The 17,547-nt window shown below is 49.1% G+C and overlaps 1 protein-coding gene across 1 annotated transcript in view; it reads right to left on the minus strand.

Annotated features, from left to right (window-relative positions):
• KIRREL3 (kirre like nephrin family adhesion molecule 3) overlaps window positions 1-17,225 on the minus strand; it is a 123,680-nt gene extending 106,455 nt beyond the window's left edge. Inside the window, exons 1-2 of the mRNA XM_035555597.2 lie at window positions 17,150-17,225; window positions 733-885 (exon numbers count right to left, since the gene is read on the minus strand). Coding sequence (XP_035411490.2) covers window positions 733-885; window positions 17,150-17,225 — 229 coding nt within the window. The remainder of the gene's footprint in view (window positions 1-732; window positions 886-17,149) is intronic.
• Between the last annotated feature and the right edge of the window lie 322 nt (window positions 17,226-17,547).

Below are 17,547 nucleotides of genomic sequence, written 5' to 3' on the forward strand. Positions count from 1 at the left end.
GGAAGGCAGCAGAGCAGGAGCGCAGCAGGGGCTGCCGGCAGCCTCGGCTCGAGCTGGGCAGCACCACGCAGGTTGGGCTTTGGGCTCCATGCCACAAGCTAGGGTTCGCGCTGCACAGCTGGGCTGCTTTGGAGCAGGAAGGTTGCTCACCACTGTGCGATGTGCAGGGAAGATACCTGGAGTCATACAGCACTGCGTATGCAATATTCCTCCCTAGGGCTGCTAGCTACTGTGGCATTCTGGCAGAAGAGTCATCCTCCTCCTCTCGCGTACAGCAGCTCGGGGCAGAATCGGAGCCCAAATCCAGAAGACACCGATGACTTGTGACCCCCATGGTGCTCAGGGTACGAGCAAGACAAGTTAAAAAAGTTTGTCTAACTTTAACTGGGATCCATCTTGCAAGAGCTTAAGGACCAACAGCTCCTGATCCCATGACAGAGGTCATCAGCATCTAGCCAAATAAATGCTATGTTCTGTCCCACTAAAGGAAATTGGCCATACAAAATTTCTATCAAGATGTTTAAAGTAAGACAAAATTTAGTTGTCCCTTAAATTCACACTGCCACTTAAAGTCAGACCCCAGAGGGAAATGGGCATCCGTGGGCAGTGACACACTTCATCTATCGGGATGATTTTGGAAGTGCCCATAATTCTCTCACTAACTATAAAAGGTGGTGACCAACTCAGGTGTAGATGCTTAAAGATTAGACTGTTCAAGACAGGTGAACTGACCTTCCACATTCTCAGCAGTTGCTTGAGTCAGAGTCCCTACTATCAGCACAAGGCAACCAGCAACCTCCTCCTGGCTGATGCAGAGGTGGCAGCCAGCCCTCCTGCTCCTCACGCTGGGGGTGATGTGATCCGTGTCACCCCGCACAGCCTGCTCTACGCAAACACACCCAGAAAGGTGTCAGCTTGCAGAGCGGTATGTGTTCAATACTCCCCGTTACTGTTAAACCTGCTGGTTTTAGGTAAGGACATTCAGCGCGGGCTGCCTTGGTTAGAGCTAGCCAACAGCTAGAATTGATAAGACCTCGCTGAACTTCAGGTGGGTTTCCATAGAGGACCGCACGATGCCGTGAGGACGAACACCCTGCGTGCATCAGCTGCAGGCTGCCGATAACCTCCCCAGCCTCTGGGGCTGTTTACACAGAGCCTGCAACGCATTTATGCCTTTATTGATGGAAAAGACAAATGGCATTGATTCCTATTGAGCTTTCAACGAGCACCAAGCTATCAAAGTGCAATTAAAACAACACAATTAGATTAGCATCACACAAGGCAGCACAGTCCACAGCGGGGTTGAGCAAGCCAGCATTGCTGTCTTGCTAATTTCATCGTGCGTCGTACAGCCCTGCAAATGCACAACTGTTTTTTTCCCCCCAGACTTGGAGCCCTGGCATGGCAAAAGCTGCCATACTCTCTGCAGCCAACAAACAGCTGCAAGAGCATCCTGAGCCAAAACAGAGGGGAATGGAGCTGGGACAGGGGCAGCAAAAGGTGCAGCTTACTTGGGGGGATGAATGTCAACCCAGTGCCCAAATTCAGATGTCCAGCTCTCATCTTCCAGGTGCAGGAAGAGAAATGCTCCCCAGAAAGAGCCTGTGCTTTAGAGGTGATGGCAAGGGGCTACGACTGAAGACAAGGGCTGTGGTACCCAGTGCCTCAAGCACAACTTTGCCCTTGCAGGAGGGAGGGATGGATTGGTGAGATCAGGGTTGTCACCCATCCAGAGCCTGGATGGGCCCCCACCGGAATGGGTGTTGCTGGGCCATTTGCCTCCCTGAAGGGTGCTATAATTAATGCTTATAAAACACTTTGATATCCCATGATGAAAGGAGCTATACAGGAGCACTACATTATAATAATTCATACCATAAATTTGTGAGAACATGCAAAAATCTTTATAGCTAAAGGCACCTTTAAATACTTGAGAGTGCCTTTAAAAGGTAAAATACTTCAAGATGACTCTGATGCCTACGGATGTCTCACCACTTCACAGCTTTTAATGGCTATCTAAAAGCTTAAATAGTGAAGCAGACACCCCAGCATTTTAAATCTTCTGACTTTAGGGGGCTGCTGAGGTACCACTGAAAAAAGAACATTTTAACCCATGGATGTGTGGCACCCACCTCCTGAAACAAATCCCATCCACTTCCGTGCAATGACAACCAATTTTTTCCTAGCATAGTAGAATGAGTTTCAGCTGAGGTTTGTCACCCTGGCCACTTAGAAAAAGCGTGAGTTTAAGTATTGTGTTTGGAAAATACACAGCAGAAGCACATTTTGACTCAAAGTAGTATCTGCATTGATTCATCCCAAAATCTGTAGAAGAGCCACTTAGACAAAGCAAAAGCAAGTCCAAGCCCTGTGTTGTCAGCATTAGGGGCAGCAAGTGACAAAGAAGCAAAATCCAATGCAAAGAAACAAGTTCAGAGGATGAATCAAGCCTATGACTTCTAGGAAGTGACCTTTATGTGCATCTTAGGCAACAGAGGAGGTCAAGCTGGCTTTGGGAGAGAGATATCTTTTCCCTGGCCCAAACTATGGAATCCTGCTTTTTCTCTATTTCCCCCCTTCATTTGGGATTTCCTTACTCACTCTTAAGGCAATTCTCCCAATGACAAGTCAGAAAGGGATCCAAGTTTCTGATCAGCCAGTACATTAAAGGCTAACACTGCAAAGAAGTAATAAAGGTTTATTAACACAACTATAATGTGTACTATTGTGTAGCTGTATTCCACCAGGAATGGTAATAAATGTTTAACAGCTCAATAATACCTGTTTAATAATTTTTCAGCTTATCCTGTCGAATTGCAAGTTTATTAAAGAACGATAAACTTTATAATCACCGTAAAGGCATAATTGCGATTCCATTGCTTATTTAATATTGAGTTAATTATATTACAACTAAGTTATATTTTCCCATACATATTAAATATCAATTAGCTGTTTTAAACTATTGATTTGTATTTAATTAACTATGCTATTATATACCAATTAAGCTCTTAGAAGAGAAGCAGAAACAGCTGGTCTCTTAAATTAAAATTTAAAAACATTGTATTAAAATAAATATCACGTTTCTATTTTTTCATGTTTTCCTTCTGCAGAGATGGCAATTTGCTATCTGTAAATATTTTTTCCAGTTGCATGTTATATGTATGAGCTTCATTCTGACCTTTGCCTTTCCAGGATGGGAAGGGGCAACTTCCGTGGCAGACGGCCACCACGTTTGGGAGTGGCTGACACTGGGATGGGAAAGGCAGAGGGCTGGAAAAGCCCCCTCTCACCTGGGGATCTAAGAAGTCAAAAACTTGGGTATGAGCTCCTGAAAGAGCATGAAAGTCCTGGAGGAAAGAAGCTCCATACCTTTCTGGTGGTTCCTAATTCAGCTACCAAGGGCGGTAGGAGAAGATCCTATCACCAAATCCAAGAGTTCTGCATTACTTTTAAAAACACTTTGAGAAACCATGTGCTCTTGCTTAGAAGTATGCTGTCCTGACATGTTAAGTTGTCTGCTATTGAATTCCTTGCTAAAAGAAAACAAAAAAACAAACAAGAAAAACCCACACAAACAAAAAAAACCCTAATTATTTCCCTGGTCTTTTCTGGAAAGCCCTAAGTCTTCCAACGTTGTTGGCTTCACCAAGGTAGCAGTGACTCATCCCAGCAGCTAGAAGAAGTGTGTGAAGGAGCATTTTCTTCTTCACTTTTCAGCACACTGCCCTCCAGGTTCAGCAGCCATCCTGCTTTGCGCATGGTTTAGATTTCTTAGGCGTGCCCATGACCTCTTCTTAAGCAGTCTTTGCTCTGGGCACCACTGAGGTGAGCTGCATCCTTCCCCTCCAAGTTCTCGTTCTGCCACAAGGATTGGCTTCGAGCTTCTTCCCTTGCTGTCCTTTGCGTCCACAAGCACTGCTGAGCAATCCAAGCCACTGCCTCGTTTCAGCAGAGAGCAAATGGATCCTCCGGCATCCAATTTGTATGTTATACCATTAAGTCTGCAGAGCAATCCAAGGTCCTCAGAGATGAAAAAGCTATACAAATGCAAGTTGTTATTAAATCTGTGCCTGGTTAATTTATAAAAATGTATTAAAAAAACTAAGAGGCTTCCCAGATGAGAAAATGGGCACATTACTCTTTGAAATATGAATGAAGTAGAGATCAGTGTTAAATGCTGTGGTGATATTGTATTTTATTCTACAGTGCTCTGCAGAAAAGTTGCATTTATAAACCCATTTATTGTGTTATGTACTTGCAAACCACCTTGTCATCCATTTATTGCACAAATAAAATCTTAAAAGCAGAGGATTAGTTGAGTGTGTCCCCGTGGGACCACAATCTGACTTTAAAAGGATCCATCAATGAAGGAAAACAGATGGAGCAGAGGTGTTTGCCAGCTCATTGCTCCAAGACGTAAAACGCAACTGCGCAGAAGGGCTATCCTCTAATGGGCCCCAGACCTGCAAGTCCTGCCCATATTAACGAGGGAAAGCACGTACAGCAGAGCTTGCGGAAACCATGGCCCCCCTCAGGAGCCAGGGCTGGCCAAAGATTTAGAACAGCAAAGTCTCCTCTCTCGCCACCACACAAGGGTGAAGACCACCTTGGGGAGGATGGTTTGACTTTGCACAGCCAAGGAAATTCCTCTAGACTGAAAACTGTGAAATCTCTCTGTAAAGATCTAAGTTTCCTTTAAACAATACTAGAGAGAGGCGTGTATCTATACCAAGGACACAGCAGGAGCACCAAAACAAGCCAGCCCTAGTGCTGTTTTACCTAAAGGGAATTTCTGGCAAGTGTAGTTCTTGAAGACCCTCTACGGCTTCTACCAACCATGCTTTTGGGTTAATAAAACATAATAGAAAATGACAGAATACGGGTGGGTACACTTACTTTAACTGAGCGTATTTCAACCCGTTGAAAAAACAGAGCCACTCCCAACCCAGGAGCTTCTCTTGGACAAAGTTTTGGACAAGCGCACACCTGACACACCACAGTACGCTGGCATCCAGCTACCCAACATGCCCTGGAAGACCCCAAAACCAAGAGGAAGACTCGCAAAATAACACAGTAGTTTCCAAGTAAGAAACCACTTATACAGTGTGATCTCCAAGAAAGATCACCAGGAAGGAGCTCTGCCCTGTTATCAGGCAATTAAAAATTACTTCTTAGCAGGAAACAACTGGCAGAAGGGGAAAGAATAAAGAGGGACTCATGCTGCTAGGCAAAGAGACTTATTTCCCTCTATTCCCTGGCTAACAAAGGGAAGAAAGGCAGCTCCAGGTTGCAACTCAGTGTTGAAGTGTTTTAAAGAGGTTTTTCTCCCTAGTGGCAACGTGGAGCTTTTGGTAACCCAAAGTTCAGTAAGCTGAATTAGTTTGTATCCCCCACTCTCCCCGCTAGTCCCCCATGGTTGATGACCCTTTTCTGAACCTCTTACAAACCTACTGTACGTGGGGGGGCACCAAGCAAGTGAAAAAAGATCCTCGCAAACCTTGAACCCAGTGATTCTTAGGATTTTGTTTTTCCTCTCTGAAATAAAGAGGTCTGAAAGAGGAGCTGCTACAGGAAAAAAAGTTTACCCCAGAGTAAGAAAGCCTTCAGTACCTGAACTTTCTTGCATAAACAGGCTTTCATACCTTTGTATGCTCAGGTATGCATTTGGACTAGTCAAATCCTCTTAAATGCCTTGCTTTGATGAGGTCTTATGGCAGCAAATCCCACACCTTAACTACACCTAGCATGTAGGAAAAGTACTGCGTTTCCCCTTGTCAAAATCATAACATTCACACAGTGTTTGTTTTGTTCAAAGAAACAAATAAAAGGTTCTGTAGGAACAGATGTTCTCTTTACCAGTAACAACATCAGATCATCTCCTGATTGCTCTTCCAAGAGCACTGCTGGTCAGAAAACCAGTGCAGCCACGTCACCCTGCCAACATCACACGTGGGCATTGCATGAGGCTTGTGGGGTTGCCCACAGTCACAAACCCTCCAGTGGTATGGGCAAGAAACCATAACCTGCACCTTGAGCTTGCCACTTGCTGTCTGCACGCCCTCCTGCTCAGAAGACCACCACGGGCATGCAGCCATGCCCACAGCAATGCCCCCACCCCATGCTGCATTTTACCATCTCACAGGCACAGTTCAGATGGTTCCTCCCAGTCTCCTTGGCTCACACTGTATTTTGCAAGAACAAACCGGAGCCCTGTCCTGCTGCCTCCCCCATCCTTCTTGACTCGCATGCTCTGAGGCTCCTCCGCCTGCTGCACACCCAGGACACAGCCCCCTAGAAATATGTCTGTTTTTCAGTGGGGCTAGGCCAACTCATCTTTATGACAGACTGAACCGGTACTTAAGAGCTTCCTGGGGGGTTTAAATCTGCTTTTGACCAAAGTCCATGGTGTCTGCTGCTCTGTTCAAGCCACAAGTAGCAGCTCGTGCTTGCAGGCTCATCACAGGAAGGTCAGAAACAAGACTTCTGGAGAAATTTGGGCAATGCACAAGCACCTCCCCACACACTCCCCAGTCTTTCCCAGATCAACCCCCAAAACCATGACACCTCCCATCCATATCGTCCTTCCAGGAGGAGACGTGCAGACCACATTTGCTGACCTCAGCAAGACTCTGCCTCTGTCGGGGCCACCAAGGCTACTGGAGGACAGCCAGGTGATGGGGACATCTGTCCTGGTTGTACCAGGAGACATGTACCATACAGACCTTCTCACATCCACTGGGGCACAAACAGGGAGGGCAGAAGAGGAAAACAGAGAGTTTGAGCCTCCTTCCTTGCTGTCTGTCTGCTCTGCCTCCCCGAGGCATCTCCTCTCGCAAGCCCAGGGCGTGGATGGCCCCAGGCTGTCTGTCACCAGCCCCCACGCTCCACTTGGCAGCAAAGACCCAAGCTGGCAGTCACCTCGGGACACGTCTGATGGGGCCGGTGGTGGAACCGATGCAGCATTACAGCCATCTTCCCCTTGTGCCCCCCGCAAAGCCAAGAACTGCACATTCAGCTCCCCAGAGGGGGACAATAACTGCCCTACCAATGAGGTAAGGAGGGAGGGTAGATCTGAAACCTATCACAGCCATCAGAACAGCAGAACACCTTCCTGTAATGCCTCTCCCATTGCACTCGATGAAAGAGGCTCCCCAGGGAATCCAAAGACCCTTCTTATTCTGCCTCCAGCAGTTGCACTGGCTCCTGGATGTGCTCCTGCTCTCCAGGAGGGCTTTCGTAGTCTCTAAGTCAGTCTGAAATCCGAATGAAAAAGCTCAGAACAAAACAGGAAGAAAGATGCAAAACCATGGTATTTTGGTTCCTTAGGAACACAGTGCTTTCTCTAAAGACCTGCTTTCATCTCCAAGCACTCTGGTTTCTCATTTCATCAAAAGCCACTGCACTGTTCCTTGCCTCTGCTGTAGGACCCCTGCAGGTCCCATGGCAATCCAAGGAACATTAGCTACACACACAGCACAGCATCATCTTGAAGTCTGGTGAGAGGATCTCATACTGAAATAAACAACACACCCAGTGCTCTCCTGGCACAAAGAGAGCTTCGTTTACACGTAGGCCTAGAGATCTGCATAAAGCAGGAGGCACCCTAGCCTTACAGCCCACCCAGATCATCCCGTAACATTTCTGCTCATCTACAAGGAAAGCTTGGCACTGGAAACCCTTTGCAATGAGCCCTTAAGTCCCCACGTGGGTCTGACAGGTTGTGGGCACACTGGAGCAAAAAATAATAAAAATAAAATTACAGCACTGTAAAGGTCACATCTATTATAGCGCTCTGGATCAGCAAGGGCTCCTTGCACATCCCACCTTGAAGGCATTTCTGGCTGAGCCATCCATTTTAGGAGGCTAGAAAGACAGGGGAGAGTATAGGAAAGCACACACCTTGGGAACATCCGGCAAACAGAGCTATCCTCTGCTTGACCTAGAAAACCATCATCAAACCCACCTGCCCTGGATCCACCAGACCCTCCTACGAAGCCCACTGCCTCACATCTCCAAATCCTTCACATGCAACCGCCTGACACCCTAGACAACCACACTGGCTCCTCCAAGACCAAGTACTGTGGCCCTTTAAACCCCTCTGAAGGCAGGGAAAGCACTGAAGAGTAGTTGTGCTCTCATTTGAGGATGAGACGACAGAGCTAGGGAACCCTGCAGTCCTTCTATTACTGGGAAATCATGCTCCAACCTCGCAAATGCCATTACTCCTGTGTATCTTATAATTAAATTGTATTTGCTGGTTACCTCACAGCATGTCTGCAATTCTTGTGCATCCAAGGCTTTTTTTTTTTTTTTTTTTGATCTTCAGCTTCTATTTTATTTTCCCCTCCTTGCCAAGCCTCAGAAATTTCAGAAAACTCCTTAACCTGCCTCCCGCTTGTGAGGTGAGAAGGCGGGCAGGAGGCACGCTGTGCAGCACTGGTCTGCACTAAGCCACCTCCTCGTGGGCCACCCAGCTACACAAGAGCTATGGTGTGGCCCCAGTTACCCCCCTGCTCCCACCACCAGCAGGGTGGTCGAGTTGAAGGAGACCAGTGATGTGAACAAGCCACCCTGAATCAGATCTGCACACGGAGGTGAACCCCTCAAGTTATTTAAGCTCCCATTTAAACCATTAGGAGGTTGAAGCACCTAAATATCTTGGGAAACCTCACTGATGGTGGTGTAACTGAACTTTTGGAGGTGAATAACTTGGCCAAAGGAGCAGGAGATGGAGAGAGGAATCCCAGCTGGGGGTGCTTCTGCAGAGAGCGCTGCATCAGCTGGCAGCACCTCGCTGCAGTCCCCGCTCCTGCTCTTTGCCTTCTGCTAAAACTTACTGGAAGAGCGCGCGGTGCTAAGCTGCAACAGGCAGCAGGAAAACAGGTCCCTACCCCGGGCAAAAAACAAGATGCCAATTACAGGGCAGGGGAGGAAGCTGCAAGACCGAAGGGATCAGCTAATCACCACGCCTCCATCCCTTCCTGCGGGCGGCTGCTTTGATTGGGGTATTGAGGCTCTGCAGCATGCTGGCGGGGAGGGCTTTGGTCACATTCAGCAGCAGGAGAAAAGAAAACAAGTGGGCAAATTTCGGGCTGTGGGAGGCTGATTGCTGCCCTGCCTTGACCACATTCCTTCAATAGCCCAGCAGTAGCAGATTCGGGCCCGTCGGGAGAAACAAATCCATCACCAAGACTGCCAGGCCACGCAGACGTCCTGCTACAACCGCGGCTGCAGACAGCGCTGCTCCTGCTGCCGTCTGCACCAGCCACCTTGCCTGGACCCAGGGAAGACACTGGGCATCTGCAGCTCTAGCTGGAGCATCCAGCTAAAATCTTAAGCCTGCAACATTTACTTTCTCTCAAGACCATCCCAGCTCCCCTTTTAGAGCATTATCAGTTTCCCTGATAATTGACCTGAAAGCTCACCATTTCTGCAGCTGGCCCTACCGGGCGCATCCCTCCAGTTGCCGTGCTTTTACACTGCAGACACATTGCTAGTGGCACTCACCAGCTTCAGCAAAAAGGCTGGGAGTTCACAGAACATTAAAAACTTCCTCTGCTCCTGCAGGGGTGATTATTACAGGCAAGAAGAGGCAGGAAGGTAAGCCAGAGGAAATCAGTAGGGGAGGAATTAGCACCCTGCTCGTGCCCTTATGCATCATGAAGCACGCATGAGCAGCAGGGATCTCATACACTGCAGTCCCCCCCTCACTATGTGCCTTGTCTGAATCAAGCCCAAGCTCACAGCTTATGCCCTTTATGCTTTCACACACCTTCCTCCCTGCTACTACACCTCATACCCACTGCCAAGCCCTGTAACTTATTGTGAGCAGTTTGGCTTCCACTGCCAGGGGGGCATCTTCCTGGTGTTGGTCATAAGGCGAATGATATGTGAGAACAACTCCCCTGCTTCCCCCGGTGTCAGCATGCTGCTCCCAAGTGCACACTCTCTCCATCCCATTAAAAGTAATGGGGTGAGATTGTCCAGCCCATTACTTTCAATGGCTTAGTTTCAGTCAGACAGCCTAAAGCTCCTGTATCCTCAAAACAGCAAGCAGAGTGGCTCCAAAACTCTGCTTCATTATCACGTTGTGTATTCCTGCTTGCCAGAGTTTAATTGGAAAGACAGCCAAGCCCGCGTTTAGGTTTGTTAATTGCTGCAGGAGACACAGGAGTATGCCTTGCACCGCTGGCAATTATTTCCTTGCTCAGCAAATTTTGTTTTTAAGGGGATGACTTGCAAGGTGTGAGGTTTTACAGAAATACCCTAAGTTCTTTTAAAAGACGAAGAGAGAAACATATGCAAGCACAGCCACGGGAGAGGCACTTTATGCGATGGTTATGTGCTCCAAGATTCAGCTGGTCCTGCTGCTGGAGGGAAAGTACATTTCCAGGAAAAGCTGGCTGGGGAGAAACACAGCTCATGCAAAAAGCCAAGTGCAAATCATATATTTAAGATGCATCACGGGAGCTGTAGTTTAGTTCTGAACTGTAAGTCCAATAACATGCTGAGGGCAGAGACAGGCCAAAAATCAAAGCACTCTGCTTCCAAGACAATTGGATATTGCAACGTGCTCAGAAAGCCACATGGCAAAACACCAGGGGAGCCTGAGAAATCCCATTTGTGGTCCCATTTTTGACCCTGCCTTCTGCTCCGCTTTCATTACAGCCTGGCAGAACCTGACCACACAAAGCCCTGTGCTTGTTTCTCACGTGGGGACGGGACCCATTAGGTACCCATCCATCCGTCAGGACACTGAAATAACAACAGCCACATCTATACCTAGAAAAATCTGGGAGGAACTGACCAGTTCAATGGTCAACAGAAAGCTTCCTCCATCGTTAGACACCAGGAAGCTGCTGAGGTGACACTTCTAGCCAGGTGGCAGAAGTTTTAAGCACGACATGGCTTTTTTTCTTGCCGCTGACCTCACCAAAGGGAAGACTCCAAAGTGCATCTCTGTTGTACCAAACCCGCACGAACTCTTGGTGTGGCCTCTGCAGATTTGAGGCCATGCTCTGTTGCATTGCTGAGGCTATCAGCTGCTGCTTCAAAGATGTTAACATCTTGATGCTCACAGCCCTGTCCAATCCAGGACAGATGGTAATAAATTTTTCAGTGGTTGGAGCAGAGTGCAGTAACTGTGTGATTAGCATCTTTTTCTCCACTGCACATTTCATCTGTAAACTAAGATTAAATACCTGGAGGAGAAAAGCGGCAGGAAAAGTGAACTTGAATACGTTTTCACTGCAGAGCTCACACGAGTGAGCTACCAGCTCAGATCTGAGGTCAGGGGCAGTTTGCTGGGGACAGCTTTCCCCACTCAGTTCCCCATCTCAGTTTTCAGAGATGCTCTTTCTGTCAGCACGGTGGCACCTGGAAATTCTTCTGACCTGGCAGCTGGCCTGCCAGGAGCAGCGAGGTCTGCAATCCCCTCAGAGAGAACAAGGGGAGGAGAACTGCTCCATTTCCTGCCTAGATTTGAACTCTCAACTCATTTAAAACAAACAAAACCTATTGCAACTGCCTGTCAAGCCTCAAGAACCTCACTTTCCTCCAACCTCAGCCTGAGATAAAACAAGGGAGTGAGTTTCATGTATTGCACGGGAGATTAGGGATGGCGCCAGATGTTGAGAAAAGGAAGAAATCATCAACTACAAGGGCAGCAACCATCAAAGCACCGTTCTTCATCACTGCAACACAAGTACAAGGCCAGCAATGCCAATAAGGGACCTCAGCTGGCAAGCAGTTTAGATCACCGTTAAAAAGCACACTTTGTTTTGGAGTGCAGAGTAATTAGAGCTAGAAGATTATTTTTACGGGTTGTAAGCCCTAAATCACCAAAACCCTCCTTGATCCCTACAGATCCAGCTCTCTACAGAGTCAACAAGCTGTTTTGTGTGCTTGTGCACCCTGCACATGCAGTGCTCGCCTCTAGCGCCACATTTTAGTTCTGCTCCCACACCCAACGAGCGGGTCCTGCATACAAAACGCTCTTTTTGGTGCAGCCCAAGCACAAAGTGAGAGATTCACTTGTGCTGAGAGGGAAAGTCGACGCGATTTGAGGCCTCTGGCTCCACTTGTAGGAAAATCTTCTCTTGGGCACAGAAAATCCAAACGCGCTCAACAGGTTAGACTTGGGGTCAGGCAGAGAAATATCCTATATATCCTACTGGTCCACAGACAGAGCATGACACAAGGCTGTAACTCGCCCTTCCCCACAGGTGGGGCAGCCCCTGGTCCCCTGTGCTGAGCGCCTGTGCCGACGGATGGGCACACACCACCCACCTTCCAGAGGACACCACACGCCACCGTTGTGATCAATAATGTATTATTTCCTGGTTTGTGTCTTCGTGTTTATTATGTGTAAATAGGGATTTACAGTGATCTGCATGCGTTCATTTAACGCAGCTGACACCCAGTGCGTGAGATCTGCCAGCCACCCTCTCAGGACCTTCGGAAAAATGAAACGATGCTTCCCTGACAAAGCCACCTTCGTGAGTGAAATGGGGAAAGAAAGAAAAAAATGAAATAAAACAAGGACAAAGTAGAGAGATCAAAGACATAGCATGTGTGTGGAACAGAAAACATAGCAAGAAAGCCAGTGCTGGGATTTGGAGTCATGCCAGCATTGTTGTGAAGGGAACATTAAACAGCGCTCTGATCTCGAGTCCGAGGTGCTACTTCTAGGAGGAAGAGGTTGGGGTGGGGGAAGAAACTTTTCCTTGAAAAGGCATTGGCACACCTATGCAAAGTTCCTTCCTGTTTTATCTTCAGCACAGAAGAGCAGAACAGACACATATCACCCTTTGCAGTTAAAATGAAAAAAAAATAGTCTTTTATCCCAAATCCATTTATCTGAAGAAATAAATTCCGCTGCTGCCTGCAGCCAGTCGCTATTTTCCAGGTGGATAGCTTTCTTGCTGGAAAAATGAGCAGAGCAATCAAGATAATTTGCTAATTCATTTCATACAGTTTTTTTTTTTGAAGTCTAAATTGCAAGCTAAAACAAACCCAAGTAGCCTAGTGTTTTGTGTCAACATTATGTTCGACAAATATCAAAGTAACGCCGAAATTCTAAAGCAAGTCATTCATAGCGGGATCTGCAAACACCCACCTCCAGAAGCTCTGCAGAGCTTCCCAGAGGAAAGCAGCACCGTGGTTGCACCTAGCAGCCCCCAGTGCCTGAAGGTCTCACGGCCCTGTCCCAGCAGCACCGCTCCGGTGCCTTCGCCCGACTTGATGCCAGCCCGCAGCAAGCTCAGCCTGGGACATTTGGGGGAGGTGAAGGGGTCACACCACTCCCACCCTCCAGCTGAAGCCACCAGCCAAAACGCAGCTGCTTGGCTCATCCAAGACACTGTTCTCAGTCACAGAAACCTTCAGGTGCAGACCCGCAAGGTGCAAGCAGCCGCTGTGCGCAGGTTATCCCAGTACACCCAACGCCCGTGCCTTTCCTAAGCATCCACTCAAGCTCAGCTTGAGTATTTCCATTTCAAGAGAAGGAAACGCATACCTCCACACCATAAATAAACCTCCAAGCCAAACATCATTCCTCCCGGCTCTGTCAAAAACTCCTCGTGCAGCCTCACGTGTGGTTATTTACTCATACCCTAGCTGGGAAAGAGCAGCTGCAGCACTCCCCTGCCTCCGAGAGGAGGCAGGAACCTCAGGTTTTAGCATGCACGAGGCATCCCGAAGCACTGCTGGGCTCCTGTGCACTGCGAAACAGCTGCCACGTTCCACCTCAGGACTTCTGCAACTCAGCAAAAAAGGAGCCCTTGCACAAAAATAGATAAATACTGTAGAAAACAGACCGGCACCCATTGGTCAACAGCTGCCTGCTGCTTTGGCATTGCCCCTCACTAGAAGGGGCTGCATTAGAGAAAGCAATGATCATCATCATTAAATGCCTTGATGGAAGTCAGGCATCTGGTTTTTGGCATTTAGTTGATGAAATAAATAAGGGTGCTTCTGGCAAACACAGAGGGAACAACCACAATGCGATCGGAGAAGCTGGAGAGGCTCCAGCTTCCCTAATAGCCCTCCTCCCCTCTGCCAGCTCTGGGGCTTTCCACAGGCGAGTCCTGCAGCACATCAGGCCACCCATCACCCCCAGTGCCATTTTTCAGGAAGGCAAATCCCCTCCGGAAGGCAACTCAACCCTCCTGGGGTGGGAGGAGATCTGCACCAAAGCACGACAAGCACACAAAGAGGAGCAGCCCCCCGGCCACACACGCCCACTGCAATCTGCTAAGATAAAATGCGGCTGTCCAAGACACGCTCGCTGCCTGAGGAACCTTCTCCAGCTGCAGGTGTCCCCTAGGGGACTCTGCTGTCACCTGCTGCAAGGACAGAAGGCAGAACACCTCCATCTAGACGCGAGGCACCTCATTGCTCCATTACCTGTCATCCCTCCCATCACTCACGCCGCGGAGACACATCCCTACCCAGCGCAATCAGTTTGCATAAGCCACCAAACGGGGCCATTCCACCCATTTAAAGAGGTGTACAGCCTCAGAGGTGTTCATTTAACATATTTCTGCCTTCTAGATAGCTTTTACTTTTCACTAAACTGAAAGCACAGTACAATATATGTGACTGATTAGGCTGTGTAATACAGTTCCTGCACATTTAGATTAGGAATGATTATGACTTAAATAAAATAGCTGAGCACAATTCTCATTGCCATCTATTTCCTCCCCCCACTCTCTTCCAAACACAAGACAGCAAGTGCAGAGCCAGTCTAGAGGCAGGAGAAAGACGCCAGGATCCTGCTCTTGCTCTACATCTTGTGTGAGAGCATTTGAGGCCCAGGAGCACCAAACAGGAAAAGCATTTAATTAGCATCAAGACAGCATCTTTCACCTAAACATTCCTTGAACATCCTCCCAGAGAAGCCACTTTTCTGCAGCGAGGGGGTACCCGCAGACCCTACCGCCCTCCTGGGTGTTCCAGCACAAGAACCATTTGGGGAAGGAGGAGGCAGATGCTTCCTAACAGCTGGTAGCTTCCCAGCAAACATCCAGAAACTCTGGGCGCCGCAACCCCGCATCGTACCGGGCTGCAGAAAACTTGCCCTGGGCTGCAGGATGCTACACCACAGCATCCCCAAACCTATATCCTTAAAGTAGGTTTTCCCAGCTAGCTTCTGTGTCTGAACTTTTTATGCCTGACCCTAGTACCATCCTGCTCTCTGACCCACCGACAAAAGGAAGGAAAAGGGCAGGCACTGCCTGTTGCAGACAGGGTGCTTCCTCCACGTCCCCAGAGAGCCACCCACAGCCTCCCCCAAGGGAGGACATGGGGGCTTCGGACACCCGTACCCACCAGACTTTCAAGTGCTGGCAGCTGCCCCACATTGCAGCTATGCTAACCCTGAGGGAACAGCAAGGTCCTGAGCAAATTTAGGGCTAGATTATAGCCTGGCTGACTGCGACTAACCTGCTGAAATGAAGGTCGGCACTGGTACTTCAGGGTGTGATTTTGTTCCATTTATTTCTTGATAGGAAAGTGATGGAGAGTGTAATTACTGCTGTACTACTGCTCACAAGTTGCAAATGTCCTAGCCCAGGAAACCAAAGAAGCGCTGTAGGAAGGAGGAAGAGAGGGAAAGAGGGGTGTGGGACTGCCCTTGCCAGCTCCCCCTCCGCAGATGGAAGGGAAAGGAAAGGTTACCCCCCTGCCTCCAGCAACCCATGCGTGGGAGATGCTGGAGGGGGTACACAGCACCTGGCTGCTGGGGTCCTCTTGGTTATAGACACCAGCATCCACAGCCTGCTCTCAGCTGTGCTGGTGCAAGCCTTCCAGCAGCGCACCTTGCATCTTCCACACCCTCATCCCTCAGCCTGCTTGACGCCTCGCTGTTTTGTTCCACACCCTAGCCCAGCACACCCAGCACACATCCTGCAACACTGCTCCTGCAGGGTGTAAGCACAGGGGCCACGCACCTGGGTCCCACTCTGAAACCCCCCAAACCCACCACCAGCCCCTCCCTGGTCAACTAAAGCAGCTCCAGCAAAACTCAGCCAAAGCCTGGTTCCCACCTCCCTGCTACTGCACAGCACAAACTCCTAAGCGAGCCTCCGGGCTCAGGAAAACCAAAGCCACATCCTCCGAGCAGCAAAAAGAGGTCCAGGAGCCTCCAGCAGAAGGAAGGCTGCTTGAGCTGCTGCTCCTGCTGGCATTACCCTTTACTGCCCCACGGGCCAGCTCTCACTGCACACCTACACCAGGCCACAAAAACCTGAATTACTGAGCAGGCACCGTCAGCACGAGCCACAAAGAGAAAAGCCTGGCTGGAAAAGCTCCTTCCACTCTGGTTGCTCACGGACACACCAAAATAACCACAGATACATTGAATAACTCTGCAGAGAAGAGGTTGTCATGCGATACCTACCCTCCAGCGTGAGGTCATCATGCAATGCAGGCCTTGGGCTCTCATCTCATCTCTGCTCCTCACAGCACCAAAATATTGCCCCAAATGACAGCCCTAGTGTCCCCAGCACCAGGACACTGCAGGAGGAGCAGGAAGAAGGAGCCGCCTGTGGGCCCTTGTTAGCTGAGTGCCAGCACCTGGGTCTAATGAGCACCTCCTTGCATCCTGCCAGAACCTTCCACCCCCCTGCATCATTTTGGGATGCAGCACCATCTGCCCAGGGGCACTGCGTCCTTGTGCCCTTCCTGTGCACCCAAACACCCCCTGCACCCCATCATCTGCTGGAAGTGTTGAATGGTGCTGGGGCAGCCCTGGGGACGATGCCCATGGCCCCAGGAGAGATTTCCCTAAATCTGGAATCTGGGACCACACACTACCCCATGCAGCAGAGACGTTTGCTTCCAAGGAGGCTTCCCTTCCCTTCCCACTTGTATAAAAATGAAGGGACAGATAAATTAAGATTTATGGAATGCCAGAAGAACAGTTTCTCCCCCCTCCTCAATTTTTTATTTTTTTCCCCCTCCTGCAGCAATTGTTTGAAGGCTGCAGATGGAGCGCTGAGAGCAGCTGGGATCTCCTTGGAGAGAGATTCAGTAACAGCAGGCTGGAGGGGCAAGGATGTGTGTGTGTGTGTGTGTGTACAGCACCACCCTGGCAGGACCCACCGAGGCAGATGATTGCTAATTTTCCTGTTCTTTGTGTCCATCTTACCCAGCACGTTTACCACGATGTGGTGCTGGATATGGCAGTGGCCTTTCTCATCCCTCTGCAGGTAGCACCTGAGCATGGTCCAACTCAGTTTCGGCCATTCGAGCAAGGAATACAGCTCCGTGCATGGGGCTGTGTATTTCTAATACTGTGTACTGGAAATCTAAGGGACACCGGGAGTGCTGGTGCCCTCTTGATGGGGCCAGCTCCCACAGGGTTTTCTGAGGATGCCAGGCACAAATGGTAGTCCCTCACCATGCTTCTGTCCTGCACGTACGGGGGATTCCCATTGACAACTCTGCAACCTGTCACTGCAGCCACCTTCCTGGTCCTAATTCTGGAGCCAGTGTGCCCATGTGTCTGAGCACCCTCTCACAAAACCCTTCATCCCTGGCCAACAT

The sequence above is a fragment of the Cygnus atratus genome, chromosome 22 (assembly GCF_013377495.2).
Source record: "Cygnus atratus isolate AKBS03 ecotype Queensland, Australia chromosome 22, CAtr_DNAZoo_HiC_assembly, whole genome shotgun sequence".
Classification (NCBI taxonomy): Eukaryota; Metazoa; Chordata; class Aves; order Anseriformes; family Anatidae; genus Cygnus; species Cygnus atratus.